This window comes from Sphaeramia orbicularis, chromosome 15 (genome assembly GCF_902148855.1).
Source record: "Sphaeramia orbicularis chromosome 15, fSphaOr1.1, whole genome shotgun sequence".
Classification (NCBI taxonomy): Eukaryota; Metazoa; Chordata; class Actinopteri; order Kurtiformes; family Apogonidae; genus Sphaeramia; species Sphaeramia orbicularis.
The window spans coordinates 23,343,961-23,362,677 of NC_043971.1; the positions used below are offsets into that span (position 1 = coordinate 23,343,961).

Consider the following 18,717-nt stretch of genomic DNA (forward strand, 5'->3'; position numbering starts at 1 on the left):
GAAACAGTCTCATTGTTGCTTGCAATAATGAGTAATGTAGCGCATCTCTGTAATTCATACTTTAGGAAGTTTTTCACAAACAATGAAATGCTCAGTGTTTGGGAACATTTTTCTCAAAAACAGTTTTTTAGTAATAAAATAAACTGACTTTGTCTTTGTAATATTATGACTTTTTTTCTCCTTGAAATGTTATTTTGTTCTAAAAAATATCTTATTTTTTTGTCTACAGTGTGGCACTAGTCTTCTGATGTTTTTCAAAGCTTCCTTCACATCCCAGAGTGTTTACTGATTTTGTTTCAATACCATCTGCATATTTCCAGAACAACTTTTGTACAAAACACACTTTCCAAGATGGGAACTAAATATAGGAACAGTCTATCACTCACAATAAGGGAATGCTCCACATATCCCACCTTTAAAACTCTACTCAAACAGTGACTCAACCTTTTACTGTGTTGTTCTTTTATTGTTCTGTTTGTGTGTTTTAATTCTGATGTCTTTTTAGTGCCTGTCTAGGGACTATGGATGTAAATTAGTATATTAGCTATAATCCAGCATTATTTACATCTGATCTTGCCTCAATAATGGTGTACATTAATGTGCACTGTTCCTACCAAATAAACCAATAAAAAAGATAAATATATGGATACACTATATGGAGAATGTTTATAATGACTTTTGCACTGTACTGTATGCAGAGGGGCTTCCAGGGATTGGGGGCACTGTGGAAAACTATGACTTTGGGGCCCACCACTTCAATGCCTCAGACTATGCAAACCCTAAAAATATAACTATGCAGGTGTGCATTTATGTTCTGCTCATAGATTTTTATTTTGTGTAAGACTGAGGAGAAAGGCACAAGCCATGCTTTATATTTAACTTTTTTTTAATAACAGTATTAGGTTTGTTTTCCACTGATATACAAATACAAACAAGTGGGTCCAGGCACAACAAACTCCGCCCCTTGCACATATTATATCTTATTTTGGCATCATTCCAGCTGATGTCATCATGTATATGCCTGTGGTAATGTCAGCATATCAGTTGCCTCTATATAAGTGCCAAGTTTGAAGTAAATTGAAACAAAATTGATGTTTTTAAATACATTTGAAATTCCGTCCATTGTAAGTAAATAGGAGAAGAAAATAAGAGTAAAAAAATGCACAAGTAATTTGAACTTTGACGTACTTTTCCCAAAAGTGTGACCACATCTATTCTGGGTCACTAGCAATCTATAAATCCAATTTGGTATGAATTCAACCAACAGTTTTGCTGCTACGGACATGTAAAATTTCACCCATTATAAGTAACTGGGGGGAAAAAAGATTTAAAAAATTCATAAAAATATTGAAACTTTGACCTATTTTTCCCTAAATATCATGACATCTATTCTGGGTCACTGGCAATCTATAATCTATAAACCCAATTTGGTATAAATTCAATAGTTTTGCTGCTACTTACATTTGAAATTTTGCCCAGTATAAGTAAATAGGGGGAAAAAAAGATTTTAAAAAATTCATAGAAAATTTTAACTTTGACCTACTTTTCCCGAAATGTAATGACATCTATTCTGCATCACTGGCAATCTATAAACCCAGTTTGGTACAAATTCAACCTATAGTTTTGCTGCTCCAGACATTTGAAATTCTGCCCATTATAAATAAATGGGGAAAAAAAGGATTTTAAAAATTCATTTAAAAAATGTGAACTTTGACCTACTGTTCCCAAAATGTAATCAGATCTATTCTGAGTCACTGGCAATCTACAAACCCAATTTGGCATGAATTCAACCAATAGTTTTGCTGCTAGAGTGTTAACAATCAAACAATGAAACAAACCGAACCAAAAACAATACCCCTTGTCCCTCCATTCGGTGGGTGGGGTAATGTTTTGCTTTTTGGATGGAAGTATATTTAGTAGAATCAGCTAGGAACTCTGGCACCTGGACCAAACCATATCATGAAATAAGGAGAGGGGAGACAGGGGTCAGAGGTTAACTGGATTTTATTGTTTTTTGCCAACAACAAAACAATACTAATGGAAACAACAAATATGATTATTAGTGGCTTGTGAAGCAAACATTCTTTTTGGTGATAGGTTAATAATCTTTTGGGGTCCCTATCAGTCATGGGCCCTTTGTAATCATCATAACTTTTCTCCCCTCTGACTGTGTACTGCAGTGGTTCCCAACCTTTTTTGGCTCATGACCCCATTTTAACATCACAGATTTGTGGCGACCCCAGACATTCAAAACGGAGACTTTTTTTTTTTTTTTTTTTGCTAAAATGAATTTGTTTTTGATCATGTTATAGTCTACTATAATATGTTGCAAATAAACATTAATTTTACTCAACATTTAGGTTATATAATGCAAATTTTTATTAGTAAGTTTAAAAAAAATTTTTTTTTAAATTTTTTATCAATTACTAGAAATTTCAGGCGATCCCATTTGAATCCCAGGTGACCCTACGTGGGGTCCTGACCCTAAGGTTAAAAAACACTGCATTAACTGCTCCCAATCCCCTTTTTAAGTTGTGTGGTACAGTCTGTTCTTTCTCAAACTGATAAAATCTTGCACCACAAACATCTGAAACCAGTGTTCAAGGGGTTAAATTGAAATGAGGAGGGAAGAGGGTCTTATTTAGAGGCTCACCTGGGGTGTTTATCCACCAGCAGCACCACAGTTTGCATTGTAATAACGTCGATCCTTTTACAGTGAAACCTTGCCACTTTAGTAAATTTTTTTTTTTTTTTTTTTGGTCTTTTTTTTTATTAATTACTAGAAATTTCAGGCGACCCCATTTAAATTCCAGCCCTGATAGCAAAATCATTCTGGCTTAAATCTGGCCCAAAACTGGCATGCCATTTTGGCAAAGTTCTGGGCGGATGTATGGGCCCTAAATGTCCCAAAATAGGCAAGCCAAAATCAAACCAGACGGAAGCCAAAATTCACCCAAACTAATTGCGGACTTCCAAAATATAGCCATAACTGTCCCAGAAAAGCCCCAAATCCCCTTTATCCAGCCAAAAAGTAGTCAAAACTGACCCAAAGAATGGCCAAAAGGAGGCCAAAGTTCACCCAAAATTTGTGTTGATCATGCTTTTAAAATGAAGCGGGGTTTTCTTCTGGGTAGAAATTCCTGCTTTTTGTGCAGTGTTTTGGCTTTACAGAAATATACCTAAACACAACCAAAAAAAACATCCATATACAGGGTGGGGAAGCAAAATTTACAATATTTTGAGGCAGGGATTGAAAGACAGTGTATGACCAATTAGTTTATTGAAAGTCATGAGAATTTATCTGCCACAAGAAAATTTACATAATAGAAAATGTTTTTATTCTATGTGTCCTCCTTCTTTCTCAATAACTGCCTTCACACGCTTCCTGAAACTTGTGCAAGTGTTCCTCAAATATTCGGGTGACAACTTCTCCCATTCTTCTTTAATAGTATCTTCCAGACTTTCTCGTAATAGTTTTGCTCATAGTCATTCTCTTCTTTACATTATAAACAGTCTTTATGGACACTCCAACTATTTTTGAAATCTCTTTTGGTGTGACGAGTGCATTCAGCAAATCACACACTCTTTGACGTTTGCTTTCCTGATTACTCATATGGGCAAAAGTTTCTGAAAAGGTATGGATAATAGTGTTAGGTATGATTATGACATCAATATATGTTTGGTTTCAAAACAATTGACGTAGTGCCTGCTGAGAAAAAACAACTAAATGTTCATTGTAAATTTTGCTTCCCCACCCTGTATGGAATAAGATATTGCCGCTCTTTAGTCAATCTTCTGGTTAACCATGCTGGTGCGTCCATATCTATATGGATAACCTTAATCATACCGCAGTTAAGCCTAAAAGTTTTCATAATGCTAAAAGAAAGCCAAAAATGCCAAATGTATGCCATAATACTGCCAAAATATTTGCTATCTGGGTTGTGAATAAAAGCTACATCTTTACTCATATGTAAATGTGCGTTTCCTTAGGTTACCATTAGGTGGCAGCAGTGCGCCCTCATCTTTCAGTTTTGGTGAATTGCGCCCCAAAAGCCCACGGCTGAAATGTGATGCTCGCGCCTCAAAACCATTCACGTCTCTCCATGACCGAGTCACTGATGTTAAAGAAATAAAGGACGCACAAACACTTCCTCCCAGCCCTTTCACAGTAAAACTCCTCATTCAGCTGATACCATGTGACCAGCATTCCAGCTTTTATTCTGATCACTATTCCTCACCTAGTTCCTGTTTGTGCCTGCTTCCCCTGTGGTAACTTCCCACAGCTGACCACATTTATCTCCACGACAGGGAGCCTGAGAGCAACAACTTTCTCAGATTGACACAGAATGGAGAGAAGCTGACGCACCGCTCTTACCGGACCGTTAACTTTCTTCCTCCAGCCTTCACTCATGCCATCACAGTCTACAAGCTGTGCCAGACCCGAAAAATTAACTTTAGGATAGTTTTAGAATAGTTTAACCACTAGAAAGTTTATTGTTTTCTTTTTTTTTTTTTTTCCTTTTTGGATACTTCATCTGCGCTATTACGCATGATGCGCAAAGGCATGGCTCCACATCGGAAACAAAAAACGGGAGTACAAAATGTTTTTTACGTCTATCTCTCCATTTCAGTGGCGTACTCTTACAATATAGACTTAGAACATCCTCTGGTGTTCCGCGGACCTAATTCTAGTTTTTTTGGCTATTCTGTGCTGGAGCATTATCATGACAACACACGCTGGTGAGTCCACTGTTCCTGGAAATGATGCTGGTAACTTTTAGGGATGCAATCAATTTACACTTTTTTAACCCTTTCATGCATAGTGGTCACTACAGTGGACAGCTATTCTACAGCTGTTCTCTTGTATATTCATGGATTTTGTTGTTTTAGTTCCATATCAGCCAACACATTTGACGCTTTTGCATCATCCCATACCCTGCAACTGATAACATTACTGTAACTTTGCTGTTCTAGATAAACCTGATCTAACATGTTTGAGTGTAAATCAATTCCTTGTTATTGTTAAGGTTAGGTTTTGCATATTATCTCCATGAAATGAGTAATGACTAGTATTAGAGTATGTTAAAATGTAAGAAAACAACCATTAAAATGTTTTTATTTCATAGTTTTCTCACAGTTTCTTTGCTTCCTCAAAAATTAAACACATGGTGTCTCAACTCCATGAAAAATAGCATCATAAAAAAATGTATTTGCATTGTTTTTTTTAAAGCCCAAAGAGGAATAAAATCACTCAAGAAAAAAATCTTGATTAAGGTTCTCATAAATTCATGCATGAAAGGGTTAAAGCAGAAAGTGGAGTTTATTGTAAACTTTCAGCACACTGGTTGCATTCAGAACCTGTGAATAAAGTCAGAAAAATCCGATTTTGCAGGAAATGACATTTTATTATGCATTCTAAGAGTTTCAGCAAGGAAATAGTTTTTGCTTTTTTATGCAAAGCCTGAGGTGAAGATGTTCAGTTTACTGTAAGGTGCCTGAAGGAGGAATTCTGTCACATCCTCTTCTCGTATCTGCAGGGTATTAGTAGGGGCTCCCAGGGCAAACTCGACCTACAGTAGTTCTGTGCACTCTCCTGGAGCTGTTTATAAGTGTCGAGTTCACAGCAATCCAGAACGCCGCTGCACAGAGATGGACATGGGAAGAGGTCAGTCACCACTGCCTGCATCAACACAACAACTTACAATGTCATATAATACAGCACTTATTTAGGCTGTAAATCCCATACAACACTCTGATTTAACCCTTTATAGTGCACTATAATGATAGAAATACTCTGAAATTCTAAGTTTAAACCATAGTGTGTTATTGGAGGACATAATAAGACTTTATTACTTTTGTGAAATTAAAAAAAATATATATTGTCATGTAGAAAATCGAGTTTAATGAGGTTACCATATTTGGGTCTTTGCCCGTAACCTCCTGAAACCCAGCAATGCATTTTTGTCCAATGTAGGGGACAAAAGTTTGATAGTTTTACTTAAAAAATCTTGTCCATTGCAAAGGACTTTCCATTAATGAATAAATAAATAAAAATAATTTTAAAAATGTATCTGAAAAAACTGTTGCGTTACGCAGTTTCCAATCAAGGCAATTGTTTAATGTAAAAAAAAAAAAAAAAAAAAAAAAGCTAAAATATTCACTTTCCTGGGTCTCTGGAGGATATGCTGAAAAAAATAAGATCCAAGAAGTATAAAAAATTACAAGGAAACCACATGTAAAGTGAAAGGAACATGTATTTTAAAACATTAGGCCATCATAAGTGCTGGTCCAGACCCCTGTCCACATCCACATTATCCCTTTGAACACCATTCCTTACATTAGTACCATTGCTTCATGGTACCTAACAAAGCAGGTCCCCTCACTGTTCACGCAGAGGTGGACCTTACAGACCCTGTAGACCACATTGGACCTGAGATTGTTGACTCACTGTCCTCACTGGAACTGTTGCTGTCACTGTCTTGTAATGTGTGCGGAAATTACTAAAAATAGTCACTTGGCCGATAAAGGGTTAACAGGTCCTTCTCAGAAATAAACACTTGTTATTTCATAGCTAAGTTCACTCTGTGTTGTACATTTCACCCGAGTGTGGGCTGGGCTCTCCTGCAGCCTTTTCATGTCCACACTGCATAAACTCCCCAAGCATCTGTTTTGTTTTATCAGAATAATGCGGCCTTATACTGCTCTTAACAGTGTCACTGTTGTTCTTTTAGCACCAAACCTGCTGTATGGGGACATGTACAAGACACAAGAGGGGTCTGTGTGCACACTGCAGAGCCCCCCCATAAATATTTTGATAAATATGATTTATGCTTTTACTAATATTTTCCAAGCACGTGAGCCAAAAAGTTGAGTCTCAACCTCCAGGCTCTGTTCTTGTGGTCAAGAGAGTCTGGGGTGTAGGGCTTTAATATTAACCTTGTGCTCAGTCAATGTGTCACAGAAAAAACAGTCATTAGAAAGTGAATGTGTGGTGCGTTCACTGAACCACATAGGCCAGAGGAGGTGAACTCTGATGGGCTTCAGGGAACCGGCAACACAGTGACGCAGAGAAACACTTAGAGCTGCGTGCCATTGTACTAAATCAGTTATTTTGAACAGGAAGTAGAATAAAACACAAGGGAACCAGCTTAGTCTTTGATTATTAAAATATTTCTTCTAGTCATGCAAAATGATGCTTTACTGGATACAGAATTGAATACTCAAAGACCTTAATATTAACAGAATGAGAAACTGTTTTTATGATACCAGTCAGTAAATACATTAATATAGCAAATGAGTGTGTATATATATATATAATTTTTTTGGAACATTACCACACAGTTTTACTTTTGCCAGTTCTCATATCCATTTTCCTGTCTAACTAAATGTGAATGTGACAGTGTTCTGAGAGGAGATGTGAACACACCCACATGGTTGAATTCACTATTTATAGCCCGACCAATAAATCAGCCAAGGTGATTTATCGGCTCATGTTATCATATTGCAGATTGGAGTTGGCATTTGTGTTGGCTCAGAGAGTCGTAGGAAGTTCCAGAGCAACAAGTGCAGAGATATGTAATGATTTTATACAGTTTGTTTAGCAAATGTGTAATTTCCCTCTCAATATGTTTATGTCTCATGGTTTAAAAAGGTCTAATTTATCTTATGTATGTTTTGTTTATGAAAGAAATGAAGTGCAGATATTCACATTTCCTATAAAACAGATGCACTGTCACTCTTAAAAGCAGCCTCAGTTAATGTTTCGCATTCAGCAAATCCAAGAGTTTTTAATATCACTCGCACACTCAGCAGAAACACAGACTAAAAGTCAGGGACCTGAAAGCTGACAATAGTTAAAGTACTAAGTTATTTGCTTCCTTGTCCCGATGACTCAATGTCTGTAAACTGCCCTCATTGTCTTTCAGGAAACAAGCCGAGAGAGTCGTGCGGGAAGACGTGCCAAGGAGACAGAGATGATGAGTGGATGGGGGTCAGCCTGGCCCGCCAGGACAAAGCCAACGGCAAAATACTGGTGAGTTTGGGGACAAAACGCCTCAGTCAAATTGTTTAATGCGAACCATGTACAGCCATAAAAACAGACGCGATTATACCACCATCATTGTTGCAAATGTCTTGCCATGAACCACACTGTTAAACCACAGCTGGTCTCAACATTACAAACCCTGTCTTAGCAGAAAACTCTCTTCTTTCTATGTTATGTTTTAACGCTGCAAGACCTGCACTGCTAGGACTGATTTTGACAGATTTTTTTTCTGATTTGGAGCCGGAGCAACAACTAAAGTCAGACAGATTTGGAAAGTGCTGTGTTGTTACATAATAATGCAAAACATTTACCTTGTGTTTGGCGCTCAAAGAATCATTTGAACATGGCCTGTCAAAGGTGGATCGGTGCTTATAAAAAGTGCAAAATCACAAGAGTATCTTGTGGTGTTAATCCCAGAGGTGCTTGACTGTGTGTTTGCACAGAGATCATAGTGCAGCTGGCAGAGTTTGTTTAGTCTTCAGCGTCTCTGCGGTGGTCCTGTCCAAGGGCGGCTTTACATTAAACGTTCACCTTGTGCTGGGAGTAGTGAGGGACTTACCGGCCTTGTAGGACGGTCTGAAGGCTACTAGTAGTGGACCAAGCTTTGACCCCACAGTGAAAACAGCCGGTGCCAGGTGTGAATGTGCTTGAATACCTGTTGCTGATTGAGCTCCTTCTGTGGGACTTAGAAAATCAGAATTCCTTTCTCTGAAGATGTCCAGATAACTGTTTGGCCTCTATTCCTTTCACTATGTTTGTCTTTGGTCATTTTTTTTAATCTTGTGGAATGCACTGGCATCACTTTCAAACCATTACCCTTGGCTTTACTAGTCAGTCAGTCAGAATCCATAGACTTCTTGGACCTGTCAGTTTTGGAATTTGAGCACTCACTTGTATAACAACAAGCTTTTAGCTGCAGCCTGGGTTACGATAAAAGAAATGTGCTGACTTTCCAGAGCCACGTGTTGCTCTGCTTCGCTGCAGTGATGTTTTTTTTTTCATCTCATTTGAATGAACTCACGTTTCTGTGCAACAGGAGGGAAATGGCTGCTTGGCAGATGTGTACGGTGGTGATTTAATCTTTGAGAGACCTGTTTGCAAACAGCGAGGTCTTTAAATGAACAGGAACATGACAACAGCACAGACTCCATATTTGGTGGTCTTCTGTCAGAGAAGAGGAAAAAACATAAAATATAAAAGCCTCTTTTGCTGCTTCGACAGAACTTGTCAGCTGCTGCTTGGAAACCCAAGAGCATTTTTTTTCTTTGTTTGTGTCAGCTGATTTTTTTTTTTCCTTTAAGAATCTGTTCCTACTCAGGAGGAAAAGTTTTTACTGGAGTTTCTACAACTGTTGGCCAAACTGTCCTTTGTAACACAAGTGTTTCTCAACATAGTATCTTCCTTCCAGACAGTCATCTGATGCTCTATGTGCAGCCACAATCTGCAGATTCTTAGATCCATTTAAAGGGGCTGTTTTTGTGTGTGTAAGAAGGACTGGTGGTGGAGTTAAACAGTTCAAGGGGAAATGAGCTGAACTTTGTGTGCAGAGGAGCGTCCAACACTGTCCCCAGAGCCACAGGGAGCCCCACCACCATTCCCTAGGGGGGTGAATTATTACCACATTCACACATTTATTCAGCTTGACTTCTGCACTGTTTGAAATCTACTCTTTATTTTCCCGTTTCTTATCAATCTGTGGAATGCTTTATTTTGAGAAAGTCATATTATTCCAGCAGCAACATAACAAAGTATGTTCGAAGTCTCTTTTTTTTTCCACTGTACCTGACATCTCGCAACTGAAAACTAAACCTCATCCATCGCCTCTTCAGCTGTCTATAAAGAGTAGATGAGTTATTTTGGAGTTACAACTTTAAAAACAAATGCGTAGCTTTTAATTTTCACATTAAATATGAAGTTAACCCATAAAGACCGAGGGCTACTGTTATGGAACTTGCCAAATTAATGTTTCTCCATATGTAACCTTTCTTAAGTGATTTATCACCATTAATCATAATATTATCCTTTGTATTTTGCATTTTTTCAGTGAAAATCATGTATTTTCCTATATTTAATTCAATGATTATGTAAATGTTCATAAAAACTCAGTTTAAAGTAGAGGTTTATTATATCAAAACAGAGAATACTGATGAAAAAGGGACTTTTTCAGCAAATATATCAATAACTGAATGTAAAAACAAGCGCCTTCATCCACTGTCATTTATCAAACTCCATGGGTTTTACTGGTGAATCAATGTGACTGTGTTTCCACGTTCACTACGGAGCCTCTGAATGTCCAAATGGGTCATATCTGATAACCGTGAAAAAATGACAAACTGCCTTTTATGCCGATTATTTCAGTTTTATTATTAGATTTAGTGGATCAGAAGGATAGAATAAAACATTTAGATCAGTAGATGCCAGGGGCTGTTTGGGTCTTTATGGGTTAATGTGAGGGGTTTTTGTCAACTCTCTCTATCATTGTACATTAAATGGTGTTTGGGAAATACAGATCTGAGATATTCACACCACAGACCATGGCTGTTATGGTCAGGGCTGGATGGGTTTTAATTCCCCCTCTTATTGACGATCATGACAGCCACAGAGACGCACTGACTCCAGCCTGGTGAGAAAGGGGCTTAAACTATCAGCGTGTTAGAGGAACGCCTGCAGCCTCTGAAGTGTTTGTATACTGACTGAGCATGTGGCTGAATCTGTCTTCTGCTGTCTTCTCTCGCAGGCCTGTGCTCACCGCTGGAAAAACGTCTACTACGACTCAGAGCATATCCTTCCCCATGGATACTGCTCCATCATTTCCCCGACTCTTCAAGGCAGGACGCGGCCGCTCATTCCCTGTTATGAAGGTAAAGTAGACTCACTATGGTGGACAAGCACAGCATCATGAGCATCTGCAACTTAACACATTGTATTCACACATTATGCAGATTCTGTATCCACTGGAAGATCTAAAACACTAAGATGAGCACCTGAGGGATAGTTTAAACCACTGATTCTCAAGTGTGTTTGCATAGATAATGTATGTTCATTCCATTTTGTTGGTGTGCATTAAATATTGAGTGTGTGTACAGTCCATGGTCAGTGTATCTTTTGGTAATTGGATGTTCTTTTTGGAAACAAAAGAAAAACTAGTGGTTAATTGACTTTTGTTTTAAAATAGACTAATTAAAATTGAATTTCAAGGTGTTTTTCAGTGTCAAAACAGATAAGCCAAATTTTAAAAAATGGATTGATTTTCGTTTTCTCTTTCTAATAACAAAAAAGAAAGTTACTACCTGACAGAAATGGAAAAACAGACCAAAAACGGCTGTTTTTTTTAAATTTTCTGCAACTGGATGTTGTCATTTTCAAGGAGAGAGCACTAATGCCTAGGTCACAAAGTTTTTCACTAACAATGGGTTTGTATGAATCTTCAAGTTCATACGAAATCTGGACATCGTAGACATGCTCGCTCCACAAATGTCTACAAACTCCAGATTTCTAGGCATTAGCGATTTTTCCTTGAAAATGACAACATCCGGTTGCAGAAAATGAAAAAAATAAAACACCCGTTTTTGGTCTGTTTTTCCATTTCTGTCAGGTAGTAACTTTCTTTTTTGTTATTAGAAAGAGAAAACAAAAATCAATCTGTTTTTTAAAATTTGGTTTATCTGTTTTGACACTGAAAAAGAAAAACCCCTTGAAATTCAATTTTAATTCTTCTATTTTAAAACGAAAATCAATTAACCACTATTTTTTCTTTTGTTTATGAAAAGAAAATTTAAGTACCAAAAGATACACTGACCAGCCCATATAGACAATGTAGATGCAAATTTAACCTGTCAATCCATATACATAAATAAACCAAGAGTGTAAAAATATTAAAAAAAAACATATTTTGTATATTACCTGAGCTACAGTGGCTGATGTTAGTTGTGAGTGGTGTTTTCTCTTAAGGCTCACAAACTGAAAGAATTGCATGTATATAGTGTCAGAAATATATATATATGAATGTACTTACCCTTCCTTTAAAGGTGAATATGTTGCATGTGCATATGGTTGTGTGCTTATGTTGTGTTGGAGTCTAAGTTGATCTGGGACCTGGTCTTTTACTGAAAATATTGCACTCCGTTTCTACATTAGTGAATGGTATAATAATAGTAATAGTAATTGTGAATTTCCCCTGGGGAGCAGTAAAGTTCATCTGTATCAGTTTAGCTGGTGTTATATAACTGTTGGTGCAATAGAGGAGCAAAATAGAGGAAACCATAGTGATTTTTACAGAAAAAACTGAGTCCTCTGCATAGAGATCAGTGCCATTATCATTGATGTAACAAACGCATTGAGAGAGATGATACTTTTTAAGGTATATTCTGAGTTTTGGCAGTAATGAAAACAATTAATACATGTCAACTGTTCCACATATGTTACTTATTGAACTTTTAATCGTCTTGGGACTGCTCTTCATTTAGTCTGCTGTCTCTCTGTTGTGGTTTAGGTTTTGTCATGGTATGTGATCTCAGCAGTCAGCAGCACCATCAGTTGCTGAGCCCCACATCTGTGTTTTGCCTCTGGTTGGTGCTCTGGCACTGAAGACCAGTAGCAAGAGAGCGCTGAAGTGTTTGTTCCATTCAGTGTTAAACTAAGGGATGCACTGAGGATTCTCTTCAGTGTTTGTGGAGAATTTGAAATCCCTAAACACCTCTCAGCAAAAGAGAATCCGCCATAAAGACCTTTCATAAAGGTTTAATATGTTTGCAGTGATCCAAAAATCAGATGATATTAAGGAAAAGACTTCTTGCAATGTAGAAAAATTGTGTGATTCTGTATTTGAGTGTAGTAAATCCAATCCATTTAGGTTGTTCTCCTTTGTACACGCTTTACAACAGAAAAAAAAGAAAACATGACCCAACTGCAAAATCATGTTGCTTATGAAGTTTTAAGCTGACTCATACAAATGTGTTACACATATGTTTTGATATGTGACTCAGAGTTATTTATTAGAGGCTGTTTTACACCTTAATTGTGCTCCCTGGTCAGGATTTCACTTCCTTCCTTCACTCTTGTTGCCAACAGTGAAAAAGTCAGACAGACTTTGCATGGGACTCTGTTTACAGTGCATTTTGCGCACATCCAAGCTCAATATTTTTGTAACCTGAGAGCAGTGTGTCCCCCCACAAAAATAAGGGGTCTTGTTGAATGCGGTGTTGCACCCCTTCTCTCAGTCTGCTTTCTGCCCCCAGATTCCTCTTGGATGGGACTGAGACTTTGACTAGCTCCATATGGAATGCAGGAAAAACTCCAGTAAATGCTGGCTCAAGCACACAGTGAAATAATTTGTGGTTTGTTTTTTCTTACAGACTATAAGCAGAAATATGGGGAAGAGCACGGCTCGTGCCAAGCTGGGATAGCGGGTGTTTTTACAGAGGTCAGTAAGAATGCTTGTTCGTCTTCTTAATCCATGTAATACCCTGGTTCTGTGAGTCCTGTCAGTCTGATTGTTGTTTGCCTGTCAACCAGACTTTGTTGTCTGGATGCTCTCGGAGATGTTCATCTTTACCTTCAGCCAAAAAGTATGTCAGTAATACTTGGTACAAGGGGACGATTAAGCTCATTTTAAATCAATTTGTCATCTTTTGGTTTATTTCCTATCTTCCTTAACCCATAAACACCCAAACATCCACCATCGACCGAAAGCAACTACTGATCTAAACTGTTGATCCACTAATCCTTTCAATACATGTAAATAATTGGTGTAAAATGCAGATTGTCGTCTTTTCATGGTCATCAGATATGACCTATTTGGACGTTAAGAGGCTCCGTACTGAACATGGAAACACTGTCATCTTCTACAACATTGATTCATCAGGCAAGGCAAGGCAGATTTATTTGTATAGCACAATTCATACGCAGGGCAATTCACAGTGCTTTACAAAAATGGAAAAGAGACAGGTTAAAAACACACAATTACAATTAAAACATAATCAATAAAACATAAATAATAATCAGTTAAAACAAAGTAAAAGAGAAGAGCGTAAATAGAACCCTTTCAGTTGTTCTATGCACAGTTGAACAGAGCTGTTTTCAGCCTGGACTTAAACATTGTCACAGTAGAGGTCTGTCTCACGTCATCAGAAGACTGTTCCAGAGTTTAGCTGCATAGAACTGAAACGCAGCTTCACCCTGTTTAGTCCTGACACTGGGCACCAGCAGAAGACCAGTCCCTGAGATTCTCAGGTTCTGAGATGGTTCATATGGGTCCAACATGTCACAGATGTACTTTGGTGCTAGACCATGAAGAGACTTCTAAATGAGCAGAGCTGTTTTAAAGTCTATTCTCTGAGCCACAGGAAGCCAGTGCAGCAAAACCCTAGCAGTTGGATCAATGACAGAGGATGGACACTGGGTTTCTGTTCAGTTAATAATATATTTTATTGAAAAAGTCACTTTTTTCTTCATTTTTTTTTCTGTTTTAATGTGATAACCTTTGACTTAACTGTGAGCTTTCATGAACATCTACATGATCAGTCAATTACACTGGAAAATACATGACTTTCACAGGAAAAAATGCAAAATTCAGAGGATAATTTTTGTAAACGATGGTGACCAGTCACTTAGGAAAGGTTAAATAGAAAGAAAAATTCATTTTGGAACTGCCATGAAAGTCACACTGGGTTCTTATGGGTTAATAGAGGTTCAGGAGATTTTTTTCCGCTCTAAGTTTATTGCTGCCAAATGACCTGGAAAATCTTAATTCTACAGTAACATATACTTGAGCATTTGTATCACAGCAGCTGAGTAACTACTGATAATTGTGAGATTATGTTTCTATAGGCACAGAGGAAAGGCTGCAGTGGCCTTGCCTGACCTCCAGTGTGTTTCCACCAGATAAACGTTAAAGAAAATACGTGTTTCCTTTCCTCTGTATCTGCAATGGGCTGCTGTTTTTACATTCGATCATGACATCACCCTTAGCTTCACAAAGCCTTTTTATATTTTACAAGGACCTCCCTCTTGTCTCACATGGGCACTTTTCTTAAACAATATGATGTACACTGAGCAGGTTTGGTGGGAGGAAGGTCAAATGGATGTAACATATAAATGGATTGTAGTGAAAATGTAGTTTGACATAAAAACATATGTATATTTTGGGGAAAAGGGAAATATGAACCATGTATATTTAAGCAGTTTAGACATTTTGTTTTCTATACATTAGCAAATGTAATGCTTTCCTGATGTTGCCCGTGAGCAGTAATGGACCTTTTCAAGTCTCAAATTCCAGTTACACTCAATTTGAGGCATATAGTATAGTACAGTGGACTGCAAAATAGTTTAAAACATATCCTCAAAAGTATAGAAATGCTCTCGGGTTAATCTGTTCTCATTCAATGTGAGTGTCAAATATAACAGTGTGCACAATGTATGCTCGAAGAACATATGTTTTTTAGAAGTATGTAAAAAGAGCAGTGCATGGTTATTTTTTATTGATTTATTGCATTAAGCATAAAAAAATCATATTGCTTAATGCAATAAATGGAAAATATGCAGAAGTGAGAGGCAATCCCACCTAATGGATCAGTGGAAATGTATTTATTTCAAGCTATATTCTGTGAAACCTGTGATTTATAAGCAAGACTAAATCGAAAAATATTCCCATTAGAAAACAATGGATTAATAAGAAACAAAGCCACTGTTTTAATGACAAAAAATATATAATTGAACCTGGTTTTTCTGCAGATTGGAAACATCAGCATCGATCTGTTAAAGCATTTGAACTAACCCCCCTCCCTGAAAGAATGTGAGGAATTTTAGGAAAAGATGGCCAGCTGTTAAGCCTGATTCTTGTCTGATCAAGGTCCATGCGCCTGGTGGAGCCCAGATGCTTCAACACAAAGAATAAGGTGCTCACTGTGTTGTTTGTGTGGTATGTGTGGTGGAAACGGCGTCTTATGACTTAATTGCTCAGCTCTGGTCCCTTAAATAGCTGTGGACCATCATGACAAAAAGCTGTGAACAACTCATTTTACAGCTGTCAGCTCTGAACTCCTCATAACATCAAAGACAGCTTCATCTGGCATACCATCTGGATCTGTGGTTAAGAGCAGATAGTGCAAACCAGTTTGTGGCCACTGGTTAACCAGCCCTTCACCCAGCGGTGTATTTCTCTTCTAAAGCAGGATATGGCGGGGCAGACGTCTAAATGAATGAATGTGGCTCTGTTTTCTAGGAGCTGGTGGTGATGGGGGCACCGGGGTCATACTACTGGACGGGGACAATCAAGGTGTACAACCTGACCTCTGACATCTTCTACAGCCCAAACAAAGAAGAGGTTGACTCACACAGATACAGCTACCTTGGTGAGTGTCAGTTAAGGAGGATTAAAGGAGGTCATGCAGAAATCTGTATTATCCGTGTCGTACGTAGACATGTCACAATTATTACATAATGCAATATTTTTTAATGTGCTATGAGCATTTATTTTGCATAATCATCATATTGTCTCCATTCAGCAGGGCGAAACTAATAGAAATTCTATGTTTTATATCTATTCCCATGTCATTTTCTACTGTTGAAGTCATTTTATATTTCAGTAATAGGCTTTGCATATTTTTAAGTCATTCATATCATCATATTTATGGAAAAAAAATTCATTCAGGCATTCAGGCTCAGTGCCAATAATGTGCTGTATGAGTCTGAATATATTATATCACAGGTGTGAAACATGCGGCCCGGGGGCCAAATCCGGCCCACCAAAGGGTTTAGTCTGGCCCTTTGGAAGAGTGTGTGAAATGCAAAAATTACACTATGATATTAACAATCATTTTAGTTCAGTTTCCACATTCAGACCAATATGATCTAAAGTGGGTCGGATCAGTAAAATACAATGATAATAACCTATAAATACTCGCAACTCCAAATTTTTCTCTTTGCAAATGTAAAAATTTTCATGTATTTACATTAAAACAAAGTATAATTTCGCAAAAACTGTGAATAACCTGAGCAAATATCAACCACCTGAAATGTCTTAAGAGAAAAAAGTGCAATTTTAACAAAATTATGTCTTTAAATGATAAACTGAAGCATAATATTGTTAAAATTGCTCTTATTTATTCAGTTTGTTCATGTTATTCACATGGTTTTAAAGGAACTTTCCTTTTAAACATAGAGGAAAGTTTGGAGTTGACATTATTTATATATTATTATGTTATTATTTCACTGGTCTGGCCCACTTCAGATCAAATTAAGCTAAATGTGGCCCCTGAACTATAATGAGTTTGACGTCCCTGCATTACATTATACACTGGCATTCCTATTGTGTATTAGCTGCATATAAAATGAACAGAAAAGGAGAATTAACCCTAAAAGAGAAACAGTCGCCACCAACCAAAAGCATTTACTGACCAAAAGTGAAAAAATAATTTTTCAACCCCCAAACCTATCAATGCATGTAAATCATTCAGTTAAAATGCAGTTTCTTAGCTTTTCATGGTCATCAGATTTGATCAGATAGTGACAGTGCTTGTAGATGCTTATTTTTTTGTTCAGTTAATCATATATTTTGCTGAAAAGTCAATTTTTATCCAATTTTCTCTGTTTTAATATGAAAACCATTGAATTTACTCTGAGCTTTTATGAACATCTACATGATCAATACATAAAGTGGAAAATACCTGATTTTGATATTATAAGAAATGGGGAGAAATGTAGATTCAAATTATTATGGAGGTCCCCACAAAGAGCTTCTAGCTCTTTTTAAAGAGTTCTAGCTCTTTAAAGGGTTAAATCATTGTTGATGGTCATTTCTGTCACAATAAATCATCAACTAAATGACTTGACATCCCTAGCTGGACACTGTATAATGTAGAGTTGCGGAAAAAAATATTAGACCACCCTTGTTTTCTTCAATTTCTTGTTCATTTTAATGCCTGGTACAACTAAAGGTACATTTGTTTAGACAAATATAATAATAACAACAAAAATAGCTCAGAAGAGTTTAATTTCAGAGCTGATATCTAGCCATTTTCCATGTTTTCTTGATAATAACCAAAATCACTTCAGTTCTTACATCAATATCTATGAAATTGTACTGACAAAAACAGTGCATTTAGGCATTCCATGTTTTCTTTTCTGTCTGTTTTAGTCACATGATACACACAGGAGTTAGTACTTGATGGCATAACCATTGTTTTTGATGACTTTTGATGGTCTAATAAATCTTTCCGCGACTGTATAATAATCCAAATTAGATTAGATTCACTCATATTAATGCGTTCTTATGTTCATCAAAACTATAAACAGCTTGCGGAACGTGGAAATAAGTTTCTTGACCCAAAGAAGAAGTTTCTGGTGCAAACATTGGTGAATCCCATTAATAGGTTCTAACAAAATATGAACGGAGAGAAGAGAGGATTTTTTCATATATCGCTCCCTGCATGAGGTCCATTGTGTTGCTTTCACTGAAGTGAGACTGACAGTTTCCCCAGGAGACTCTAACTCACCATGTCTGTGTCCCCAGGTTACGCTGTGACTGCTGGACATTTCTCTTCTCCTAATGTGATCGACATCGCTGCAGGGGCGCCTCAGCACAGCGGCAGTGGAAAAGTAGGGACTTCATCTTTTGCCTTATTTCCAACTGTAGCCCTCGAGGCCTCGTCGCTGTTTTATGCAATGATTTCTTT

At 37.3% G+C, this 18,717-nt stretch overlaps 1 protein-coding gene across 1 annotated transcript in view; it reads left to right on the plus strand.

Moving 5' to 3' along the window:
- Window positions 1–4,313: 4,313 nt before the first annotated feature.
- The window catches only part of itga9 (integrin, alpha 9), a 64,740-nt gene continuing 50,336 nt past the window's right edge, over window positions 4,314–18,717 (plus strand). Inside the window, exons 1-7 of the mRNA XM_030156447.1 lie at window positions 4,314–4,740; window positions 5,538–5,665; window positions 7,926–8,032; window positions 10,782–10,905; window positions 13,399–13,466; window positions 16,266–16,395; window positions 18,555–18,640. Of these exons, the coding sequence (XP_030012307.1) occupies window positions 4,550–4,740; window positions 5,538–5,665; window positions 7,926–8,032; window positions 10,782–10,905; window positions 13,399–13,466; window positions 16,266–16,395; window positions 18,555–18,640 (834 nt within the window). The 5' untranslated portion in view covers window positions 4,314–4,549. The remainder of the gene's footprint in view (window positions 4,741–5,537; window positions 5,666–7,925; window positions 8,033–10,781; window positions 10,906–13,398; window positions 13,467–16,265; window positions 16,396–18,554; window positions 18,641–18,717) is intronic.